Here is a 25,986-nt window from a genome sequence, read left to right on the forward strand (position 1 = left end):
TAGTCGTCAAGGTCTAAATCACAGGGTAGAACCATGCATGGCTTAGGCACTTTAAAAATTAGTTACTCTTCAATGCTTGAATACAACATCTTTAGAAAATACGTAACATTTTAAACTGATGCGTTAAAGACCATGCTTGACCTCCCAAAAAATCAACTAACATAAACTACCATAGTCAGTTTGTTACTACTGCCTGTCGTGGTGTTCACATAGGTGGAGGCCTGGCTATGTCAGTGACCAACACAAGTTACTCTTCAAAAAACATTTGAAATATAGAAACAAAAAATAAGAAATTGATGTATGGTTGCACATGGAGAAGTTAGCTTTACGTAACCCAGAATATAAATGACAACACTGGCTTGCCATGCTCTGTTTGGTAGTGTAAGCCATTGGCAGGTATACTTGTTAAAAATCTAATGATGTATTATTCGTTTTATTTTCCATAACTAGTACGTATCATGTTGACCTTTCAATTACTTGGCGTGGTTACCTACATTCTGCTATTTGACGGCGTCTTCTCCCAAACCGGTGAGTACATATTACATGTACTGTGACTTTTCATTTTACATTTTACTTAACTTAACTTTATTATTTCCACTGCCGTTATGTAAGAGGTATTAGCTTAGGAAAATAATGTTTGGCTGCTTGTTAACGATGTTTTTGGCAAAGTTACCTATAATTTCTTATCCCGGTTGTTGACATTTTGAGATCCTTTTTGGGCTCCTATGATATGATATCAAAGCAAAATGACACGAAACGCTGCATGGAGGTCTCTCATAGTTTGTGGTGCGCCGTGATATCAACATTACATCGCTTTGTTTTGGATAATAATATCCCAGGGTTCTGCTATCAATAACTTTGATACTTGTTACAGTTAGTAAAGCCCTCTTGGATCTATCTTAACAATAAACATCTTACCTTTTATGCCACAAGTTTGTGGACGCCTAACGGGTGCCAGTGGATCGTTTGTCAGTCCAAACTACCCAAACAAGTACCCGAACGGTTACGACTGTCGATGGGAGATCACTGTCACTCCGCCCAAAGTCGTCAGACTGACCTTCACAGAGTTCCACGTTGAACACGACTATGATTTCGTATACGTGTATGACGGAATCACAACTGACGTGTCAAATCGAATAGGTAAGAAACGCACTTTAAAAAAAGTAAACATTTCTCCGCCTGCAATATGTACGTAAATTTTTTTTAAGTGCTCATATCTTTCCGATACAGTTGCAAAGCATGTGCTTTGACAAAAATACTGAGGGTAAGGGCCGTAAACGACTAAGTAATAGAATACATATTTAAATGAGTTGAATCCGATAGTGTTCAATGCTAATCTAAAGCTGTACTTTTTCATAACACTTCTACTTAAGATGGATTAGATAGGGTCAGTGTAGAGGTCCTGGTGTCGTCTTGGATGCAAAGATGCTATACTGGTGCATTTTTGCGACACCTTCATTGTGGAAGCGTTTTTCACAGAGTTAACATTTCCTGGACATATTGCAAAAATCGCCCGAATGCATCTCCTAGAGAAATGACTTTGATAAGCATCAATAGGTTAAGAAGCTGTGGATGGATCTGTGTTTTTTTTTGTCTGTTGGTAGATAGCGGCAAAACGTTGAGCATGTGAGATATCTGTCTTAACTCGATTTAGCGCCATCTGGTGGCTTTCAAATGTACTACAGCAAATTTCTGATTCTGATAGATAGTGCTTAATAGGTTTTAGAAGAAGTGGTAAAATTTGTACTCCCTAGCATTAACTTAAAGGAACTGCAGGGGCCTTTTTGTTAAAGACCTTTGTTAACGACATGCTTACCTTGTAAATAGCATATAGAATATAGCACCGCTTTCTGTTGGTCCATGTCTCTGATCTATTCATATTCAACAGCAATACTGACTGAGGAAATCCTCCCCGATCCTGTGACGTCATCGGGGAGCACCATGACTGTCAGATTTACATCCGACGCATCAAAGAACAGGAAAGGCTTTCAAGCCAACTTCACAGCCGTGGATGTGGAAGGTGCGTACAATTAAACCAACCATGGAAACCACATGGAACCCAGTTTGATTATACAAGGCCAAATTGACTACAAATCTTCTCAAACCAGAGCAAGCTGCTAGGGGGCCCAAACCTACACCACTTCTTTGTTACATCACAAGCTATCTACCACCCAAAAATCAAGACCATCGCACGTCCAGTTTAAAAGATACAAAAATTGAAGTTCTGCTGCAGTACCAAGGTCATATACCAGGGGGACCAAAATCCACCTTGAATTTTGGCTTCACAACACCCGCCCACATACCAAATATCATTTGATCCATCCAGAGGTTCTTGAGGTATGCTGACAACAATAGTCCGGAAACACACACATACACATACACACACACACACACACACACACACACACACACACACACACAGACACGTCAAAAACAATATCTCCATTTTTCATGGAGATATTTAAGCATTGATAGTTACTGACCGTCCCCGATGCGTTATGTTACCGTAAGCATTGGGGAAAAGTATATTCTCATATAGCCAAACCAAAATCACAGAAACATTTCAAATAGATGAAGTTTACATTATTGGACGATGATCAATGCACTTTTTGATTAACCCATGTTTACGATATGATTGCTGGACAACCAATAGGACTGGAGGCTTGTGTTCGGTTTTAACCTTATTATGATGATATTCTATTAATATGGACATGCTTTTTTTGTATGGTTTATAACTTATGATTCCCAATTCAACATATTATTTCACAATTATGAACATCCCATCATCAACCACCGGGGTATTGCAGCAATTTGTCATTATTCATTGCAATAAGGTTACTAGTATAATTTTTATATTGCACCTACTCCCCTAAAGAATTCCAGTGGTAAATAAACGATTTGTGACATGTGTTGTTATGTACAAGTGATAACTACCGTTTATACCACTTTTATACCCTAAGATCTTATCCTGTAACGTTTTTTAGCTGTTTTTTTAGCTGTTTGATTATTTACATTGCACATGCAAACTCGTAATAGAAACTTTTAGTAAGTAAAATGTTGTTCAAAGTTAAGCACAACTGTTGACGTATTTGATTTTTCAGAATTCGGCACTTATCGGTGTGCCGACAACAGGACCTACATACAAGCTCGGAAACGGTGCGACGGAAATATCGATTGCAAAGACGGCAGTGATGAGGGTGCAGAAACCTGTTGTGAGTACCCAACCTTACAGTTTGATTTTATTTATTTTGATTTATCTAAGCTGTGTAATGCTTTGGTCCTAAGTTGTGCTGGTTCCCGTCGGGGGTGTTGTCCCGGCCGGGCCCCTGAGTCACAAATTTGTCCCGGTGGACTGCCGGGTATCGGGGGTACACCTCCCGGTGCTCGCTCGATTAGCTCACGGCCACTACGTGTTACCGGGTCCCGCGTTCAATTTAAGTCTGACTTAACTTCATTCGGGATCCCGGCCGGTTCCAAAATAGCCCGGCAGCCGCAGTGTGTCCCACCATACCACGTAGAGGTCATGCCCCACGAAAGTGCCAAAAAAGGCTCGAAAACTACCCGGCGGGGCCCTTTTTCCTATTGGGACCGAAGCGTAAGACATACACAAATAGCCGAAGGGCTGATTGGACAGTATAATGTATACTTAAGAAGTACACTTACTAGGCACATAAAGCCGTTTACAAAGCACAAGACTTTATATATTTGTACGTACTAAGTGATACAGATCATGAAAAGAGGAGACGACCTAACGGCCCTGATGTCTGTGATAGAAAGCAACGTAAGAAAGATATTTAGAAGCTATCTTGTATGGTCACTATGTATGTACGCTAAGTGCAGCATTAGGACAGTTCGTTCGGTGCGTACAGAGTGCTTGCTACTATAAAAGGGTGACATATATATATATATATATATATATATATTTACATCTCGTCCTTGCTTTTTAATCATGACTGGGCAGCAGAACTTTAATCTTTATATTTATGAATATCATTCTAGCTTGTCAAGATATTCCAACATCTTTGGCGATTTGTCAGCACCTAGAGTACCAACAAATGACACTCCCCAATCCCCTCAACTTCACGCACACTACGGTAGACCAGGTCATCAACTCAGCAAGATTCGACGACCTCAGCACCCTCGCACACTCCGAGTGTCATCCCCGTGTGAGAGACATAGTCTGCGCCGTTATTGTACCGCGATGCGAGTCCAGGTACATTATTACAATTTTCCATCTTAACATATGAGTAATGTATTTTTCTAGGAGTTGCAAAAATGCAGGACGATGGCACCGCAGCCAAGGTGCTATAATGTGCTGAAAATCGTTTTTGCTGAGTAATCAATTTAGAACCGGGTACTCCGAGATCCTCTGATTGGCTAATCTTGATAGTGGAAATTAAAATATTGAATGCTTAAGGAACAACCAGCAAATGAGAAGCGATTAAAGATTATAAAGGGAACTTTCTCATCAGTTAGAGAAGGTACTATATTGATATAAATTATATATCTCCACTTTGATGTATTTCAAAGGCTACAGAACTTAGCGGGTTTTTACCTTCGCCGAGAAGGTTATGCAGAGGGTAGCGTTTGTATGTATGTATGTGTGTATGTATGTAATGTACAGCATAACTCGAGAAGGCTTGGATGGATTGTCTTGATATTTGGTAGGTGGGTAGGTCTTGATGAGACTAGAAAATGATTAGATTTTGGGTCCCCTAGCGGCTTGTTATGGTACTGCAGCGGAACTTCCTGTTCTGATATCTCGTGTTATGGACATACTATGGAACTGATTTTTGAGTAGTAGATAGCTCTTTGGACAGAGAGTAAGTGTTATGGGTTTGGGCCCCCTAGCGGCATTTTTGGAACTGCAGGAGCAGGTTTTGCATCTGACTTTGAAAGGGAATAACTCAAGAAGGGATTGATGGATGGCAATGAATTTTGGTAAGTAGATAGCTTGAGTGATGATGAACATGATTAGATACTTTTTATGCAAATCAGTATCTAATTTGCATAATTAATGAGGAAAGTTTATACATTCGCCAAATTCCATGATAGGACTCTGAAACATGTGACATATGTAAGTGAGGAAGAGAGAAATATTAATTGATATGAACTATGTAGATGAAGACCTCATTTGCATAATTAATGAGAAAATACTATAACTCAAGATGGCCTTGATGGATCGTCATGATTTTTGGTATGTCGATAGCTTGTGTGATGCTTAGAATGATTGGCCGATAATTATGCAAATCAGATTCTAATTTGCATAATTAATGAGGCAACTTTAAAAATCTGCTTTGTGCCATGATATGACTATTCAAATTGTAACTGAGGAAGAGAGGATTGTTGAAGATAGAAAATATGCAAATGTGGGCCTAATTTGCATACTTAAATGAGAAACTACTATAATTCCATACTGGTAAATGACGGAAATTTCATGCATTTAATACTTTTTTTTGTGGCATCTGGAATTTATGTGAATGTGAACATCGTTGAATCAAATTATGCTGATAAGGGCCTCATTTGCATAATTGATGATCAATATTAGCATCACCTTCTTCATACTTTGTTAAGCTCATACTTTGGACATGTCATATTTTAAGACAATCAACTGGTATGATTTATGATTGATGAGAAACACTCCTAATACGTCAGTCACAATGGTTAAAATCATTTGGCGAAGGTATGAGGTCGTGGAACTCTAGTTTTACAATTAGATGAGAATAACTTGAAATTGAATACATATTGCAATTATTAGGGACGTCTTCATGATTGTAATCTATGAATGAAAAATATGAAGACCTTCATTGTACACCTATACCCACTGGGTTCAGTTCAGGTCATAACAGAGTACGTTACAGTTCACAAATAAATAAATACAATGATAAGGTAGCACTAGTCTAATAATTACATGGATTTGGCTTCTTAGTAATGGTGTAAAATTAATATAAATGATATGCTTTGTCGTCATCTGCTGTTTTGTACAGTCCAAACCTCACACAACTTCTGCCCTGTCGGTCGTGGTGTGAAGAAGTGACGTACTCCTGCAGTAAAGAGTCTTCTTGGTCAGCGTTCCCCAGCTGCACAATTTTCCCTAACAAAAACTGTAACAACATCATGGCCTCAACGACTAAGGACGGCGGTAAGTCTACTTTTAAGGTAACTATGGCAATCAGCAAATGCTCACCTCTACAACATGTTTCACTTTTGATACCAAGGGCACATATCTTTGTAGAAATATATTGTTTAGTTGTAGCTCATTATTCTTCTCGTCCTCTTGTCAATCTGGTTATACTATAATAATTAGATAAAATCGTGTCTTTATATATATATATATATATATATATATATATATATATATATATATATATATATATATATGTTCTGTAAACGTAAATATAAAGGAATGCTTTGGACATGAGCCCACAATTTTAGATGTCTATTAATGTTTTGTGTCAAACATGCATATGACTTCAAAATAAGTTATTTCCGATGATTGGCCTTTTTTTTTACCAGAAATGAAAATTTTGGGCTCCAACGCATTGGTATGTAAACGAAATGACCTAATAGTACTTCTTCACTTAAGCGTAAACCACTTGGCAAACGTTTCAGAAATTTAATTCCACTAATAAAGAGTGCCGGATGGGACATTTTGAGAGGTTGGTAACTCTCAAACATTTCTTTAGACTTAATAAAATGATTATTTCTTCCTGGATGACTAATCTACATAAATGTGGCCTGAAACTTCATAAGTTGAGGGATGGCACTGAGTTGTTTTTCAATATCACCTTTAAAGTCTTTTCCTGTTTTGCTCGTACACTAGAATGCTTTGATGGAAATGGTGCGAACTACAGAGGGGACCAGGCCAGAGGTCCTCTAGCTGGGGTGGGCTGTCAGCGATGGGACAATGATCACTACTACAAAGAGGTGTACCCCTGGGCAAACCTTGAGGACAATAAATGTCGTAACCCTGATGGCCACTCCAGACCATGGTGCTTTACACCGATTGGACTCCAGTTCTGTGACGTCATTCCCTGCAACCGTAAGTCAGCTAGTCTATCTTCTCTGTTGAAGCTCTTTTTAAAATGCTTGTTTGTTTTGCCGTTTGTGTTTCTGCATGCTAGGTATATCTCATCGCAGACTGAAAGAAACGTTAAATGTCCCAGGATTGCTAAATTCAAAACATGTGTAATGAGGGGAATTTATAATGAAAGTTTGCACACCGAGCACCTAGTTGAGAAAACAAGCCAGGGCATAAATTCATTTCTCAACTATATCAGCTTTATCAATATCTAAAATATCAATATTCTATCATTATGAAGATGCGTTGACCAAATATATGTTTTGGGTATATAATGTAGTTTGCTAGCGAATGTCTATGAATTTCATAAAGATTAGTAACATGTTATAAACGCAAAACGGATCTTTGAGATTCACCGTGTTGTATTACCACCTGAGTAATGCGGTCGTTGTAACTGTTTGGGGCACCTCCTAAAACACAGGACCCCAAATAATGTTTACATCTTATCCGAAAGACATTGCAGTTCCATCTAAGATATCCTTCCCTGGTCTCGAACCGGGGTCTCGCAGTTACCAACTACTGTAAAATGTAGAAATGTTCACGGTGGTTTAATGTTCGCGGGTTTCACGGTGAAAACTTCAGCGCGAACTTAAAACCGCCGCAAAACTTTCTGCTACTTATAACTATAGCGCTACTTTTGATTCAAACGTGAGCTTAAAACCACCGCGAACACTCCATTTTCTCCCTACCGCGAAATAAAAACCACGCAAACTTAAATGCATTTACAGTTTATGTTCTTCATTTGTCGCTCTTTCAGAGAAAGGGTGCAAAGATCCAGGAAACCCCCGCTTCGGAAAAAGGAGCCCCATGCTTAAGTTCTACTGGCCTGGCGACAGAATCACGTACAGCTGTGATGTGGGATTCAAGTTCGGGGAAAACTCACCACCCAGCAAAGCCCGATGTGTTATCGATGATGCAACCGGAGAGCCCGACTGGGAGACACCAGTGCCTCAGTGTAAACGTAAGTATCTCAATTCATCTCAAATATATCACAGCATCGTGGACGCTTCAAAATACAGTCGGATAAACGTTTACAGACATTCGCCTTCTCTTCTTCACAAGTTCCGAAGAGAACTCCACTTCTTGTCTACTCACAGATAATACAATACAAGTAGGATAGTCGCGACACCGTTACGGCGGTCGGACATTTATTGGCTCCTCATCAGATCAGTCATGCCACTGACAGAAAGTTGGTAACCGCACGTATATAACAGGAGAGTAACAGAACGGATAATTCCGACATTACAGTTATTGGCATATCCGGGATTTCCTTACAGTCTATTATAACCTCAATGGACGTGGTTACAACGGTAGGTAAGGGATGAACGAGAAGGTAAGCTCGTAGTACACATTTTCTATGTCAGAAGTCTGTTCAAGTGCAGATCAGCCAATCTTCTAGAGGTCTAGATTTGGAGACTTCTTGTCATCTACGTAAAGCCCCTGTCACACTTGTGCGCACAATCAAACCCGCATGAGCCACGCATCAACATGTCGTTGGTCCAGGCCAAGCCTGCAGTCAAAAGCAATTTCGTTGGCTCAATAACAAGGCTGCACAACGGTGGGTCAAGTAGAACAACTTCTTCCCTGCAACTCCACATAACCCAACAATGCTACCGCGGAACCCACGCGCACCTAAACATACGCACAAGTGTGACAGGGCCCTAAGGCCTACTTGAGGCCGACTATCGCTGCGAGCGGGCTACCCAACCCTAACTCCCCGGTGCCTGCCGGGAAGGGGGAGGTACGATTTATCCATGCTCTGTCCAGCTTAAGAGTCATTGCATGAGAAAACCAGGCAGAGGTGGGAAGATGGGGGTCGGCCAAATCGGCTCAAACTTTGTATGTGTGATAGGTATGTGGAACTATGAACAGCCATATAATTTAAACCCTCCAGCTATTTTTCGTTATGGCGTTATGGGACCCCCCTCTTAGACCCTCAAGAATCCAACAATTCATGGCTGAAAATTACTAAAATTGCAATGGCTACCCTGACAATTCTGATTAAGATACGATTATGAATTTTATATTTCCATATAGCATAGGTTCCCTAGTTTCGCCTGACAAAAGTTCAAGGTGAAGCATTGAAATTAAGAGGGTGTACTAGGGGGTTACCAGAACCAATGAAAGCAGAAAATTTCATCTCTTTGAATTTTAGTCATTTTAAGGGGCATTATCTGCCCTGGGCAGTGGCTTTGGAGAATGATTTTACTGTTGCTGGAGAGAGGAACATCTACTGATTCAAAAACAAGCGTCGTAAATTTGGGACCTTCATAACGCGAGCCGTGAATGGGGCTCTTTATGGGGATTTTTCGGGTTCGGGGCTATAATAAATCAGGTTGTGACGTCTCACTACGGGGTAAGTTATGGCAATTTTTTCTGCCGCTACGTGAAAACCATGTATAATTGTCATAAAATGCTAGCACAAATCAGAAATGTTGATTTGGGCTCTACATGGGGGATATGAGGATACTTAAAAAGTAAATTAAGCTTGTTTCGCACATTTTACAGTTGCTTTTTAAGACATCAATCAGTAAATTACTTACTAAAAAATTATGTGCAATTATGAAGTGGTCAATAGTGAAAAAGGCTATGTATGGGGGTTATCAGGACCCCACATATGTGATATCACTGGTACACGCAGCTTTATGGAAAATCAAGAAACAAGACAGTCACTATAACAAATGTCGGGGAACAGTTTAAAATAAATACATATAATATACTTCTCAATTTGGGTCAGTACATGAATCATAATGAAATCAACAGATTGTACATTTCAGTTGCAATAGTTCCATTTCAAAGAACATTCAATATTTGGTATCAAGCATTCTCGAAGAACTCAGCCAATGACTGTAGCTAGTAATTTCAATCTCTTTTGCACATTTACAAAATCTAAATGATACAATCCACACAATTCATGCAATACAAGGCACCTGGCTATTGGCTAGCAGGGCAGCCAGGTACTTGGGAGCTAAGTGGTTAAGTACTATGCTACAACTGCAATAGTTTTGAATATTGTTTAACCAAAACATACATTTGCTGTAGGCGGTTAGAGGTTGTCATAATGTTATGGGAATGTGAAATCTCAAAGATTGAAAAAAAGTCAAGGGCATCACTGAACTTCTTTGTATGTACTATTGCCGTAATGCAGATAATAGTGAATTCAAAAAGTCAATGCTTCATAACATAGAAAAGTCCATAGTTTTAAATGCTGACCCTCGCAATATTAAGAGGTGGCTAGATGCAAACAGACTGACACTAAATGTCCGTAAATGCAAGTCTATGTTTTTTGGCACTATACGAAGGCTGCGCCTAAATAAAGAACAACTAAATCTTACTCTTTCTGGAACGTATTTGGAACTAGTTTCATGTTTTAAATATCTAGGTGTTTGGTTTGACCCCTGTCTAACTTGGAGCATACATGTCAACAAACTGTGCAATGCGGTGTCATCTAGGCGGAGTGATAAGACGTTTAGCTTCCATTTTACCACCTAAGACACTTTCTATGCTGTTCAACTGTATATATGGTTCTTCCAAAGATTGAGTGCTGTAATACTGTTTGGGCCAACTGTGGATAATCTCTCTCTGACAATGTCCAGAAACTTCAAAATCGAGCAGCACGAATTGTCCTCGGTCTGTCACGTACAGCACATGTGGATAATGTACAGTTGTCTGTATTAGGTTGGAGTTCCCTTGCATCTCGCCGGCAAATGCACCTCCTTCAAACCGTCTTTAAATCTATTCACCAACAAGTGCCAGAATACCTACAAATATTTGACAGAACATCTAACATCTATGGAACAAGACATAATTCAAACTTATCATTGCAACTTCCAAATGTCAGACTAGAATCCGGCCGAAGAAAATTTGCGTACAGGGATACATTTGCCTGGAATGATTTGCCGGCTACAGTTAGAGTGGCCACGTCGGGCCTAACTTTTAAAAAGCTAGTAGAGCAGTACTTCTGACCTCCAGACACGGCCTGCCACATCGACTTTGATTTACGGTGTATGATTTGACGCTCAGTTGTGTATATATTATTATTCTGGTTACTTTTTGTTCATTTGTTCATGTTCTTTCCTTGTCATGTTATCAGTCTGTTTATGTTATTCTGTACGCCTGAAAAGCAGTGCGTTTAGCACTGAGTGCGCCTGCCCTGGATAAAGAAAACAGACATAAATAAATGAATAGAAACAGCCCAACATGTACAGATGCGCACAATGGTTTCCACTTGGCAGATGTAGGAGGCTTTCCCGGATACTGGTCGTGTTACTGGCAAGTGGCAAGTACGTGGAAATTGCGATACGTCACTCCTATCAGCTTCAAGGCATTCAGCCCTTCACATTTGGCGTGTTTGCAGATGTTCGTTTCTCACAATGATAGATGATGGCAATAGTTGATATTTTTGTATTATCCCATTCATTTCATCCTCTGTGAGGTGACACAAATTTCTTTACAAGTCCCTGTCATGAATCATCATCCTGTAAACCAATATCCTCCTTAATCACCTTCTTGAGAGTCAGACTGAGTGAAGAACAAGTTTATGTGCATGATCTTGGACGTCAATTGTTGCATAATGGTATTCATCTGTTCAACGCTTATGACTGTTTCAATGGTCCTATGATATAATTCTAGGAATTGCATGCATTTTGTAGATACATGTAGTATCAAAATTTTGATATGGTGTGTGTAACCCTGGGAATGAAAATTACATTACATGCTACAGTAATGGGCTTCGTTTCTGAGAACACTTTGTAAGTTTGACAATCTATGAACTGCAGTTTGTTGAATTCAGTATGATACCTGTACTGATCCTGATTGACCATCAAAATTATATACATTTAGCTGAAATCTAAAATTGTTCTTGACATTTGTTATAGTCTAATTCTTTATTGTCCAAATAAAGTATATGTAGCTCTGCACCCATGTGCACGGGTGTGTTCCAGTGAAAATGTGGAGTTCTGATAACCCCCATACATAGCCTTTAATTTGAAGTATTATCATCTAATGAATGAATACATGTATGCATATAATTGTTTAATGAGGAACTAACTAATTCTTAGAGAGCAACTATAAAATGTGTGAAACAAGCTTAATTTACTTTTTAAGTATCCTCATATCCCCCATGTAGAGCCCAAATCAACATTTCTGATTTGTGCTAGTATTCTATGACAATAATGCATGGTTTTTCACGCAGTGGCAGAAAAAATGGCCATAACTTACCCCGTAGTGAGACGTCACAACCTGATTTATTATAGCCCCGAACCCGAAAAATCCCCATAAAGAGCCCCCATTCACGGCTCGCGTTATGAAGGTCCCAAATTTACGACGCTTGTTTTTGAATCAGTAGATGTTCCTCTCTCCAGCAACAGTAAAATCATTCTCCAAAGCCACTGCCCAGGGCAGATAATGCCCCTTAAAAATGACTAAAATTCAAAGAGATGAAAATTCTGCTTTCATTGGTTCTGGTAACCCCCTAGTACACCCTCTTAATTTCAATGCTTCACCTTCATCTTTTGGCAGGTAAAACTAGGAAACCCATGCTATATGGAAATATAAAATTCATAATCGTATCTTAATCAGAATTGTCAGGGTAGCCATTGCAATTTCAGTAATTTTCAGCCATAAATTGTTGGATTTTTGAGGGTCTCAGAGGGGGGTCCCATAACGCCATAACGAAAAATAGCTGGAGGGTTTAAATTATATGGCTGTTCATAGTTCCACATACCTATCACACATACAAAGTTTGAGCCGATTTGGCCGACCCCCATCTTCCCACCTCTGCCTGGTTTTGCCTGGTTTTCTCGTGCAATGACTCTTAAGAGTGTTTACTCACTCTGGTAAAACTGTGTATCACAAATGAGAGAGGTATAATTAAGAACGCAAGTGCTCTGATAAGGAGATCTACAATACAATAGGTACAGTGATTTTAACAAGGTAAAGTTACACTTACAGCCCAAGTACGGCCAACCACTGGCAATACAGAAGTACTAGTACAGTACCGAGGAATAACTTCAACGTTAGACTAAGTATATTCCTCACAAGGCAACTCCAGTATATTATCTAAGAAGCTAAAGACAGTCAGTCTGTTGACCGAGGGTGGGGGGGTGGGGGTTAACACGTCCAACCGCCAGGGGTGGTGAACGACGAATGAAGGGGAAAGGGGGAACATCTGGGATTGATAAGGGGAGGGGAGGATCACTAACACTGTGATCCGACAAGAACTGGTATTTCTCTTCTTCACAAGTTCCGAAGAGAACTCCACTTCTTGTCTACTCACAGATAATACAATACAAGTAGGATAGTCGCGACACCGTTACGAACAAAAAAGGATAGAACGGTCAAGGTCACACCGTAGCTGGCAGACGTTTTACAGGGAGGGGATGCGAGCCACCTCCCAAACCATATTTCTATACCGCCCAGCAGGCAGGCGGTGCAGGGGGTACCACCGAGCGTACCCACCGTAACAGTGTAATCGAGCACACCGTCCTACAGTGTATCGGTAACCATCCCAGCCACACGGTTATGACCGCTGGTTCCGTACCACCGAGGTTTCGCAACGTAATCGTAATCGGGCACACTGTTCCTACGGCGTATCGGTAACCACCCCAGCCGCACAGAGTGTGACCGCTGGTTCCGTACCTACCGAAGGTTCCAACGTAATCGTAATCGAGCGCACTGTTCCTACGGCGTATCGGTGACCATCCCAGCCGCACGGAGTGTGACCGCTGGTCCCGTACCTACCAAGGATACGCAACGTTACAAGCACACCGCCCTACAGTGTATCGGTAACCATTGCAGCCGCACGTAACGTGACCGCAGGTTCCGTACCACCAAGTAGAGGCGCTCTACAGTGTATCGGTAACCATTGCAGCCGCACGTAACGTGACCGCAGGTTCCGTACCACCAAGTAGAGGTGACTCTCACAGCTGATCACACAGCAGCTGGAGGGGGTATTGTCGAGGCATCGTCCAGTCAACACACAACAGGTCGGGGAAAGGTTACAAGTCAACACAAGGTGAAAGTCAACAGTCACAGCCAAGTGGTAGTTGTTAATTGTCAAGTCAGGTGGACAGGTTAAGGTTCACAGAAGGAGGGAGGGGTAAGGGGACAGGGAAGGGTAGGGTAGCGTAGGGTAGGGTAGGGCATAAGCAGGTATAGTCAACATCTCAGCTAAGAACACTGTGGATTCACTGTCAACTCAAGACAATAAAAGTTAATTAAGCAGCCTAATCTCGTCAAGATAAGTTACAAGAAAGCTTTTTGACACATGAGATATAGTAATTAAACGGTGACAGTTCTAATGCCTCAATAGTGTTCGGGTGACTGTTTCTAAGACGTAAGTCCAAGGATGGATCGAATTCAGTTCGGTAGCAATGTTGTTACGTGCATCCAGTGTCAGGGTAGTGTCCCACGCCTTGAGCCTGATCGTAAGTCATAGCAGTGCGGAGTCCGATGTTAGTCCGATGATAGTTCTCTATATAAACGACGATGAGTCGACGTTCTTAGGTCCATAACGCGGGCACTCCAGTCAGGCCTGTAACTCCTGAGATCACGTCCACGTTGGTCAAACACTGTCCTCCCGGGGAATTCCTCACAGTCAGGTCAGTCACTCAGGTCACGTTTAGTAAGGCTCCTTTCTGTGCTCGCCTGTCGGAGAAAGGGATGACCCACACACTGCATAGTGCGTGCATAGTGTCAAACACTCATACATTCGAACAATACGGTTCAATATCTGTTGCTGTACATGGATGTTACCAACAACCTGTAAGGGAAAAGAGGATAATTCAAAAGATATACTGCACAAGGCCTGTCCTAATAACAGACAATCTTGATCATTCTTGAAAGAGTAGCCCGGCTGGTGATCGGCACAGCAGCAGCTTGTGTTAATTACTTGACAGTACATGTGTATCCTGAGAGGCTAAGCAGGGGGTCTGTTTAGAAAGACTTTAGAGGTGCAAAATCCTGCTGAAAAGGTGATTACATTCACGGTATATAATTGCAATCTTCCTCAATTCGTATGGATGTGTCCTAGGAAAGCGCAACGGTGGGGAATTTTAAAAGTAAAACAAACTTCCAAGAGAACGGACCAAGATGGGCGGGTAAGGGGAAAACCCTGTATAGGTACCCGTATAGGTACCCGTATAGGTATACCGGTATACCCCATTTGGGGCCCCAACAAGCCAGGAAACACGCTATTAGGTGTGCATGCCTTTTAATATTTTATTGTGCGAAAATACACCATCTAGAAACATGCTGCTGAGCATATAGATATTTGCCTTCAAGCTTGTGTCCGAAAATCTCTGTGGTAACGGCCTCACGCTAAAGACAGAGACCGAACACGGCATATTCAAACAAATCACGCCGAATGGCCGTAATGTTTGTGTCGCAATAAGTGGCTACTTTCCGTCTAAGCGGCTTGTTCGCACGTGTGTCATATGATCTCATATGGCGGATCTTCTGTGCATCGAGAACGGCGTTTCCTGTTTAACCTCCTTGTTTGTTTGTTTGTTGGTTTTACGCAGGTTTACTGGCAGCTCCAGCCAAACAGATCATGAGTACTGTATTGCATCTGAAGATAATGAAAAGCGGAAAGTTTGATAGTTTGAGTGTTTTTTCTATTTCTTTTCAGAACGGGTTTAGTTGAAAGTTTTCTGAGATCGGTGCTCGCACGTTCTGACAGGCGATCCGTACGAACTTCGCAAATTCCGTATTTTCCAAAACTCCGTCCTTCATAGAAATCAAAAGATCGTACAATATGATTGTTCAGCTATTTTCCGACTGAGTATAGTCAACTGTTTGTGTCTTATATCAATGTGGAGACCCATATGGCGCTCCTTGGTCATAGCAAGGAGGTAATATAACCTCCTTGGTCATAGCGTGTGCTTCCTGGCTTGCTGGGCCCCAAATGGGGTATACCGGTATACCTATACGGGTACCTATACGGGTACGGGTACCTATACAGGGTTTTCCCCTTACCCAAGATGGGCATGTATCAGGCGGCGGTCGCGCTGGTGCCCAGCGTAACACAACCTGCCAAATATGTTGTCGGGAAGAAAAAGAGGACTGAAGGAGGTTCATTAAAAAACTAGTTAACAGTTCTCCAACCAGTGTGGCCAGCAGTCATGGCTGACTCCTGCACAAGTCCGGAGTACTAGTGTGAGAAGGTAATGGCATATAATTCTTTTCAAGATGTAGACTAGGATGTAGGAGTTAAAGACCTGTAACAAAAAGATAAGAAAGGCAGGTCAAGATATGCTCCTGCCTGTCTAAATACACAAACTACCTTAATCCGCTTGTAAGGGTGGTCCAGATGGCTAACAACACAGCAATGGGCGGAAGGGAGATCAGCATGGGGTTCAGCATGGGGCTCGGTGTATCTGATCTTATCTGATAATGTAACGAGAACCTTGCCAAATATGTAACGGAAGGAAAGGACAGGGTTAAAACTAAGTAACGTTCGAGCTCCATGCGATCATCTAAGGATGGTCAAAACAGAGGGGTTTCAGTACTTAGCTGGAAAAGAAAGGGTACATCGTCAATAACTGCGACCGTCTGAAGTTCATGACTGGAATGTGGGATGGTGGTCGCATCCTCGTTCACCAGGACCCTTCCGCTCCACGTTACATCGCTCGCAGAAAGGGCCCTGGTAACACGGGATGGCATCCATGGTTATTGCAGGTCGACGAGACTTGCTGATGAATAATTAATGAGCTAACCCTTATTTGGGACAAACGGCAGTTGTAGCTCATGAATAGTTAATGAGCTAACCCTTATTTGGGACAAACGGCAGTTGTAGCTCATGAATAATTAATGAGCTAGCAGTAACACGTAACCTGATTGGTTGATAGCTTCCCAGCGTTCTTTGCGCGCTTGCTTCCGATGAGAGGAAGCAAACGGATTTTAACCCCCCTGATTGGCTGAAGCTGTTTCGGTGGCGATATCGTAATAACCATGGATGCCATCCCGTGTTACCAGGGCCCTTTCTGCGAGCGATGTAACGTGGAGCGGAAGGGTCCTGGTGAACGAGGATGGGTGGTCGTGGATACAGCAGGAACCAGCCGATAGTCGTGACAGCAACCTTCCTCATCAAGGCAGTTTGAGTCGTACAGCAGAGGCAGTCAAATGTAGAACTCATAGTTCTTCTTCTGGTTGAAACGGCAGGGTTCCGGGAGGTTGAAGCAAAGAGGTGAACGTTGAAGGGACGCCGAAGGTTCACCGATCGGAGAGCTGGAGGACCATGTGTCAGTGAAAGCCAAAAAACCGAAGTGTTCAGCAACATTAGTCCATGACTGGTAGACAGCTAAATGTAGGAGATCCACGACTCGTAGGCATAAGAGTAATCCAAGATAGGTCGAAGTAAACTCAACAAGGGCGGTCAAACTGATGAGGAGCCAAAGTTAACACGTCCAACCGCCAGGGGTGGTGAGCTACGAATGAAGGGGAAAGGGGGAACATCTGGGATTGATAAGGGGAGGGGAGGATCACTAACACTGTGATCCGACAAGAACTGGTATTTTCTTTCCACATTTAGTTATTATTCATGGGAAGGCAATCCGTGAAGTATGTAAATAGATACTTTTGTGTTATCGGTAAGTAAACCAAAATATATACTCCTAAATTAGATATTACGATGAAATTCTTGTATTTATTTTTGTGTGTGTTTGGGGTTGCAGAATACCTTTCGAAAAACACATACTTATTTTACGTCACTAAAGCTTGTATATCAAGTATCTACGTCGAGTCCACGAAAACTCCAATATAAATTTGACATAAATTAGCTAATCTTTCAGTCTAAAGAATTGAAGACCTGATGCAAAGATAAACCAAAGATCACATGACAGATTATACAGATTACAATGGAAAAGACATCATAGGTAGCAAACTTGAACTAAGTCATTTTAAGCGTTGATGAAGGTTAGACATTCAGGTATTATATTCGCCAAAAATAGTTACTCAAGCAACTGGATAAAATCTTGAAACAGGCGTTTCAGACAGCATCCGCTGTCTTTTGTCGGTGAATAAAGATAGGACTGGAAAACCAGCAGCTAACTTAACTATTAGCATAAAACTTTGTCTTTTATTGAATGGTTTTGCAGTTCTATCCTTAGCCACTGACGAAAGACAGCGGATGCTGTCTGAAACGTCTGTTTCAAGATTTTATCCAGTTTCTTGAGTAACAATTTTTGGCGTAAGTCATTTTATAGAATGAATGTTTAGAATGTATATGCTCCTTGTGCAAGTAATGATGATGATGATTTACCAGGAAATCAGAAACAGGATCTATTTCTGTTACAGGGGATTATATATGGCATCTACAACATGATCTTATTCTGAGCTCTCATATCTACAACAAGGAAGTGTCCCCGACAGAAAACTTGGAAGTGAGGGCATATGTTGTTGACATCATCAATTTGGTAAGTGCGAAACACAACAAATATGCATTATGACACGTTTAAATCGTGTGGGCGCATACGTTTCCAGTTGAGTATTATGATATTTCAAAGTTTGCTTCCCGAGAAAAATCTTTATACAATACCTAGTGAATACATAATGAAATGTTGTCAACCCTGCATATACAACAGTGGAAAACATACTTTCTTGTAACAGTACAATTATAACAGTGCATAAAGGTTCAACTTATATATAACGTTATTACACGGTGAAAGCATTTTGACCATGGATCCAGAAATATTGTTTCATCATTTGCATTCAAATAAACGTTCAGATAGTAAAAGGGTTTTGAATATCATATGTCCATCTCGTGGAAATTGTATTTGCCAATGTGTAAGTATTCCGTCCTCCAGAGTGCTAATCTGGGTAACATCACATTTCAGGATGAGAAGGAAGAACAGATCGTAACATCCTTCAAAGCTGAATACGTAAGTTATATCATTCCTTTCACTGTAGTACATCCCTTTAATTTATCTTAAAGGAAACCCAAGCAATGTTAGGGTCCGAAAAATCGGATTTTGAAATTCTACTTATCTAGTCATTTCTATACATGATAAGATCGGACTTTGACATTCTATTTATTTAGTCATTTCTATAAATGATAAGTTCAAAAAACACTATCACAGCAACGTTTATGATGCAAAAATACGACGTTGTTTTGATGTGAGAACTCACTAAAAATCGAGCTTTTGTAGGCCCGTGAAACTAAGGGTTTCGTATCGATTTTGCGCGGTTTTAGAATCCTAACAGTATGAAGTTATCTCGCAAATGTGCTAAACAATGTTAGTAGATGTCACTACCATAAAGATTTCAGCATTTTTAAAATTTCCATTTCTTGGCCTTAGTATTGTTTTAGTTGCCTTTGAAACCTCCTGTTGTGCAGTGCTTACCGAAAGAAGCTAGAAAATGGCTAACAATCACGTCAAACAAAAATTGGCGCCAGATTGCTGTTCTACATAGGATCATATTATTGAAGCACAAGGCAATTCTATAGCCATTTGCTGAAGGCATTTACTATTAGTACTAAAAGAGGGAGATACTTTTGCCCAGTGGCCAGCATTTTTAATCAACACATTCGTGTGTACATATGCATAGTTATGCGTGCTTTGAAATTTTACCGGTTATGACATAGCTAGTTATTTCTGTACTGTACAGGTCTGGATAGACGAGAGACTGTCCTGGGATCCTTCAGATTATGGACATTTACATCATTTCCATATCCGCGACGATCTAGTCTGGAAACCAACGTTGGCGCTACAGGGAAAGTAATTCATTTATTCATTCATTGGTTCTGTTGATATGCAAAAAAATTTAACCAACTAGCCATCGGCCAATATCAGGGGGTAGCCTTGATAAGAACTGGCTAATGCCGACTAAGGTTACAATAAAATTTCCACTCATTTCGATATGTGTAGTGGATTTAACAACGTACGTACTAGGTACGGCTCACCTCAAACACAGGATCTCAATTTATCCTTGATACCAGAGGGATATCCCCGGCCAAAGCAAGGTACTTAATTTCACCTGATGGTTCATGGCACAAACTCAGAAGCAGTAAAACTGATGCTTTGTTCGTTTCGATGCCACGACGTTCATTCTTCAATCTAAGCACGAGTACCCTTTTCTGAACACTCACATCTACAATATTTCGCAAAAAACATCCATCTAAAAGAAGAAGATAATCTCCATACGGAAATAAGTTTTATTTTACTCTTAACCAAGACATAACATGACATCGGACGTTTTGGTGACCGTCTGTCCCCTAAATCAGCTGACTTCTTCTTTTTTTCTCGCTGCAAGGCCGCTTCTAATTTGTTTTTTTTAATGTTAAGCTAACTGGTCTGATTAGTTTAAGAATAATTCTGTGTTGTTTATTATTTCTTTCAAGCGCTGACGCAAGATACAGCGGTGGCTTCCCGAGTTCAGAGGTAGATGTCGATGAAACTGGTCAAGTCACCTGGACTGTAGAATCACTGGCTAGGACCATGTGTGACCTGGACCCCTTCCTCTTCCCTCAGGACAACATGACGTGCGATGTGTGCTGGAAGGCAAAGAGAGAGTATAAAATCGGTACAGCTTTGTTTACGTACAGAATAACTTTATTGCACGACAATTGTGCACGGTACAAAGTATGGCAGCAAATCTTAAACATAACACACAATAGATATATAGAATAAAACGTAATACCCTGATTACTAATACAATACAATAAGGGCTAGTATTCGTTTTTGACATAGTGTTATAATCGAGTGGGGTTAATCATTACTTTCGATCTTGTTCTAATGACAAAGCAGTCGTTTAGATTTTTTTTGCATTGTGGGGGTTGTCGCATTTGAACATATAATCAAACAGTCTGTAGCGTCGAGGCTCTAAAAACTTGTTGTACGAAAAATGCGAATAACTTATAAATAGCCTGCTTTCTCTCCCTGTTATCGCTACCGAGTCAATTATGTCCCCACCAGAGTCCAAGTGGCAACAATAGTTAGCTATAAAGGAGTAGTATTCGAACACTTAACCTCAATACCATATCGCAATTTATTTAGTTTTTCTTACCTCATCACGGTAACAAATAGGTAAATAACGATTGTGTGTGTGTGTGGGGGGGGATCACTGCAATTGACAGTTGACAGAAATTGTCGGGATTTGATTATCAAATTATCACTTGAATCTGTAGTAATTTCATAAGAAATGCATTCAAACATTTTACATTTTGGCACTGTAAGACGTTACATGAATGCAGCTTCCTAGTTTGTGCTACGCTAGACTTGGGACGCTTTTTTTTTCAGCGTCTTCAGCACGTAGATTATCAGTTTCTTGTGGGCTTTTCTACATGTTGGCCATCTGCAAGGTAGTTGACATAGAACGTAAACCTGTTGAACATAACATAAACTTTTCTCTCTTCTTCAAAAGTGTGTGCAAACTCAACGAGCCATGAAGACGAGAACTTACTGACTTGCCAAAACGACAAAGAAGATGTTGAGGATGGAGAATGGAGTGGAAAAGCAACTCTCTCAGCCATCAACAACACGGCCTGTCTCACTATGACACTCAAACGAGACCCCACCTATCATTTATCCACAACCATCTCTCCCTGCCTCATCCTTGTCGTCCTTATGATCATCACCTTCATCATTCCCATAGACAAGGGCGATAGGATTGGATTCGGAGTCACCGTGTTGCTGGCTATGGTGGTGTCGCTCGTGGTCATAACAGGATTTCTCCCTGTGTCAAACACCCTCCCATTCATAGGTGAGGTGATTTATTGAAACATCTTTATACTCACTACATATTCAACAGCACAGGATATTACAATTTGGATTCATCAGTTATGTTTACCTTTACAGAAGGGAAAAGTTTAAGTTTTCGCTCTGTTTTTCTACTTCTTCCCCAAACAAATAAGATCAATGTACTGGTCCAAACGGTTGTCACCATAGTAAGTGCAGGTTTACCAGACATTCTGTGCTGTTTAATTACATTGTTCATTATGTAGCAAGTGGCAGGACAGAGCTGGGGGCCTGGTCACCATATATAGGCATGTCTTTGAGTAAGACTAAACAGAGCAGTAGTTGTTAGGCTAGACGATGTGTAGATCAATAGAATGTATTTTGCTAGCGATTGTCATCTTTCCAGTTTCCTTTATTGACCTTTTGGCTGTGATCTGATGACCTATATGATATCATTTGGTCATCGCAAGTTACATTTGCTTCTTTTATAGCTATGCTGATTATTGTGTGCATGGCTCTGATGGCACTCTTCATGTTGACGACTGTCTTTATCATCATCATACACGACAAAAAAGGACCTGTTCCGAAATGGGCACGGACAATCTTCTTGAAACACTTAGCAAGGTCTGTATGGCAAATATTCTAGTGATTCACCATTCTTTAGAACTGTATGTGCAGTGTGTATAGTCATTGGTTAGTGACTGACCATGTTTAGTTCACTCACTCATTCTCTCCCATAGCTTAGTAAGCCCAGTTCTAGTGATCTCATGATCATTGCGCGATTTTAAGAGATCAAACACTTAGATTAATTATGTCACTTTTGCATTAATTATGCAAATTAGGAATATATTTGCATAATTGGTATCTGTTGATACTCCACTTGCCATCTACAAACTACATCTTTTACATGTATTTGAGTCTTATAATGGAAAACACTGCAAATATAGATTTTCCTCATTAGTTATGCAAATTAAGTCCCAATTAGCATAATTTGCACTTCATGGTGTACATCTCTGTCTAAGCTACCTGCATACTAAATATCATGGAAATCCTTTGTTCAGTTATTCCCCTTAGAAGATTTTCACAATAACGCCACTGCAGTTCCAGAGCAAGCTGCTAGAGAGCCCAAACCGACACCAGTTCTTTATTACATCACAAGCTATTTGCCACCGAAAAATCAAGAACATAGCAGTCCAGGTCAAAATATACAAAAATGGAAGTTCTGCTGCAGTACCAAGGTTACATTAGCCTGGCTTGGGTAGCGGCCGGAAGCTAAATAGGATGGATTCCAGGCTAGGTTACATACCAGGGGGCCCAAAATCAAATGTTAGCTCAGTATCAAATTAAACTAGTTTGAGATCACTTTTATTTTTACTTGTACTAATGTTGATGTATATATGTATCCATATCTCAATGTGATGCAATCTTGAATATGTTTTATGTACGTTTAGGGCACTGCTGATGGGAGACCTGACCGAGAAGCTGAAAAATGAGCCAACAACAGATTACACTTACAGTGGTGTGGGGAAGGTCGTCGGTGGACACACCAATAACTCTTTTATGTTTGACAGAGACGTTCGATTTGCAGGAGGCAAATTACCCCGTAAAATGAAGAATGAGGTCGGAGCTGTCATTGGAATAAAGCTGGATGAGCTAAATAGTATCGTTAGGCTGAGACTGGATAGAATAAAGCGCTCCATTGATGTTCTGGCAATGGCAACCAGTGGTAACAATGAGGAAGAGGTTGCAGAGTACGCTCTGTTGGCTGAAGTCCTAGACAGGGTGTGCCTGGTGCTCTACATAATCGCCATCGCCGTGGCAGTTCCTTGTACTCAGTTCATGAGTCGCAACTGATCACCATCGCTTAAAGATCACTCGCCCCGCGACGTGTTCGCGACCTCGATGCGTCCTAGATTGAATTTTAGTTAGCCTTGATTTTGCAATGGGAAAACCATGAAAAACGTACACGTAAAGACAACAAATCACACAAAGCGTAATTGAAGATTATTTCTTTATCGATGATATCCGTTTAGCGCGGTGTCAAATCGCTCGGTCGCAGCGAGGTTGCCAACGTTTTGCTGGTCCAGTTAGAGGGGCTTTACCCGAAATAATCTATAAGCAGATGTCTTAGTTGGCAAGAGAGCCTCCATGGGCCTAAACAGTATCCAGGGAGAACTTTGGTTAGCCATGGATAATGTTTCGGCCCATGGATACTGTCTTGTCAACCGGAAGATCTGTTTGAAGATTAACCCGAAAAGCTGACACTCTTGAACAATAGAGTTTCCTTAAAAATGCATAATTTGCTCTTCACGTCATAATTGCTAAATTTATGTCAATGACAATTATTTATTGCAATGGTGCACTATTCATATCTTTATTTAGTCAACTAGGCTCTATGAACCAATTACAAGCCTCTATTTCTATTGGCTATGCAAAAATACACCATAATCGTGGGTTGATTAAGAAGAAAGTAGAGCGATGATGATTGGCCATTAAAAAGCGATAATATAAGAATGAAAATAACGGTAAGAGAACGCAAGGCCAGCACGTGACCGCCTGTGGCAACCTTGTACTAACTTCCTAGATATGGGCAACTTAGAACACCGATGAGGTGTGCATTACTTAATACGCATTTCCAGCTCTGTGTGTTTCTCGCCAAGCAACGAAATTCTAGAATATCCGCTTTTCAATCTATTCTTCTTGTTATGGATCTTGACCTACACTTGTAGTAGTGATAACATTTTTCAATACCGGAGACTTTGAAATGTCAATGGATAAGACATAGGTAACAATAGTCACTAGTCTTTGATTGGCTGTAGTTTGATCTGATGTAACGCAAGATAACCAAAATATCCAGTCTTGGTTTCTAAAATTATTGATATCGTGTGGACTGACATATAATGGATTTTTTTTTTAGTCTCATCACAAAGTTTTCCACGTTCTATGTCTTCATATTACATTTTCTTTTCCAACACCTTTACCATTCTTTTAGATATTTGTATAAGTAACTTTTCTTTAAAAGAAAGAGCAAGTACCACAATCAGCCATCGACAATAGTCAAACATATGGAACATATTTACATAAGACGCCGGAGGTGGCCCGAAGTATTATGCTATGCTATGTTATTGTCATGTCATATAATGTAATGTTAAGAAAAGTCATGTTATGTTATGTCATATCATGTCACGTCATGTCATATGCAAAAATGATACTAAGGAAGTGCAACCATTAAGTTACTTAGGACATCATATAGTATATATTCATGTATCTATAATAGTATGCTAATAAGGTTCGACAGTCTGCTACTTTGGCACTGAATCACTTCTATATATACTCAAGAAATTAGCCCAAGCTACAAGACTTTATAGGCGCAGCCAGCTTTTGGTAACATTAAATGACAAAGTAATAAAACTCAAGCGTACAGGATCAAACACTGTCCTCATTTGTTCGGTATTCAATGACATACACACGAAGTCGATGGTTCGAACAGCGAACTGTTAACCACATATTGAACCTTTTTTTTATATTACGATAATAATTATGACAGAAAATGACGTACGTCTATGAACTATTCCTTTTGTATTTTATATCAAAGTTTCCATAATGTTGTAGAGACATTTTTTTTAAATTCTATTTGTTAATCATGGTCATGATTCACGTTAAAACAAATATCCGTTGCTTATTTCCATTTTTCTTTTAATCTTCCGTGTGCAAAAACGTATGCTCCGGACGCCAAACTAATGTAACATTTACTTTCTAATCCCAAACAAAGTTCTGTATACAATTTGAAATTGCTATTGCATATCTCACAATAGTGTTGCTGCCATCGAGAATCATGCTAGACTTTGATGATTCATTAGTTTTTTTCTTGGTGCGATTCTTTTCCTCTAAAATAAGTACGACTACTACTTGTACCAGACCTTCAGTAGTCTCTAACCCTTGTTGAAAGATCGGTAATATCCACCTTGGAAAGTCCTACTCTAATGTGTTTTAAAGTTGTGATACATGATAAAAAGTTGAACGGCCTCTTCACATACATCATTTGCCCAAATAAAGTTTTAGCAAACAAAGTCTGGACCATATTCAGAAAAAAACACTTATTTTTGGCATTTTCTAATAAGCTTCCTCTAAGTTTGATTTCTATGTTCTCTAGTATAAAGTAGGTACAATCTTAAAACTGTCTACAGAGGGGACGAGATCTCCGTATCCCCGAGAACGGCTGTACAGTGG

General features: G+C 40.4%; 1 protein-coding gene across 1 annotated transcript; it reads left to right on the forward strand.

The window, feature by feature from the left end:
* The first annotated feature begins 458 nt into the window (after positions 1–458).
* LOC136439552 (uncharacterized) lies at positions 459–24,295 on the forward strand. Its single transcript, XM_066434971.1, has 15 exons — positions 459–528; positions 934–1,140; positions 1,889–2,020; positions 3,102–3,212; positions 4,000–4,213; positions 5,988–6,142; positions 6,824–7,042; positions 7,839–8,042; positions 18,377–18,495; positions 18,916–18,960; positions 19,688–19,797; positions 20,421–20,602; positions 21,443–21,781; positions 22,248–22,380; positions 23,208–24,295. The coding sequence occupies exons 1-15, from the start codon at positions 459–461 to the stop codon at positions 23,608–23,610; spliced, it is 2,643 nt and encodes an 880-aa protein (XP_066291068.1). The 3' UTR covers positions 23,611–24,295.
* Positions 24,296–25,986: the final 1,691 nt, after the last annotated feature.

This window comes from Branchiostoma lanceolatum, chromosome 8 (assembly GCF_035083965.1).
Source record: "Branchiostoma lanceolatum isolate klBraLanc5 chromosome 8, klBraLanc5.hap2, whole genome shotgun sequence".
NCBI lineage: Eukaryota > Metazoa > Chordata > Leptocardii > Amphioxiformes > Branchiostomatidae > Branchiostoma > Branchiostoma lanceolatum.

Bases quoted from the DNA above. Each gene is read 5' to 3' on its own strand.
- LOC136439552 (XM_066434971.1), top strand. From the start codon at position 459: ATGTTGACCTTTCAATTACTTGGCGTGGTTACCTACATTCTGCTATTT. The intron at 1,141-1,888 runs GTAAGAAACGCA...CATATTCAACAG, and splicing joins TGACGTGTCAAATCGAATAG to CAATACTGACTGAGGAAATC. The intron at 4,214-5,987 runs GTACATTATTAC...TGTTTTGTACAG, and splicing joins GTACCGCGATGCGAGTCCAG to TCCAAACCTCACACAACTTC.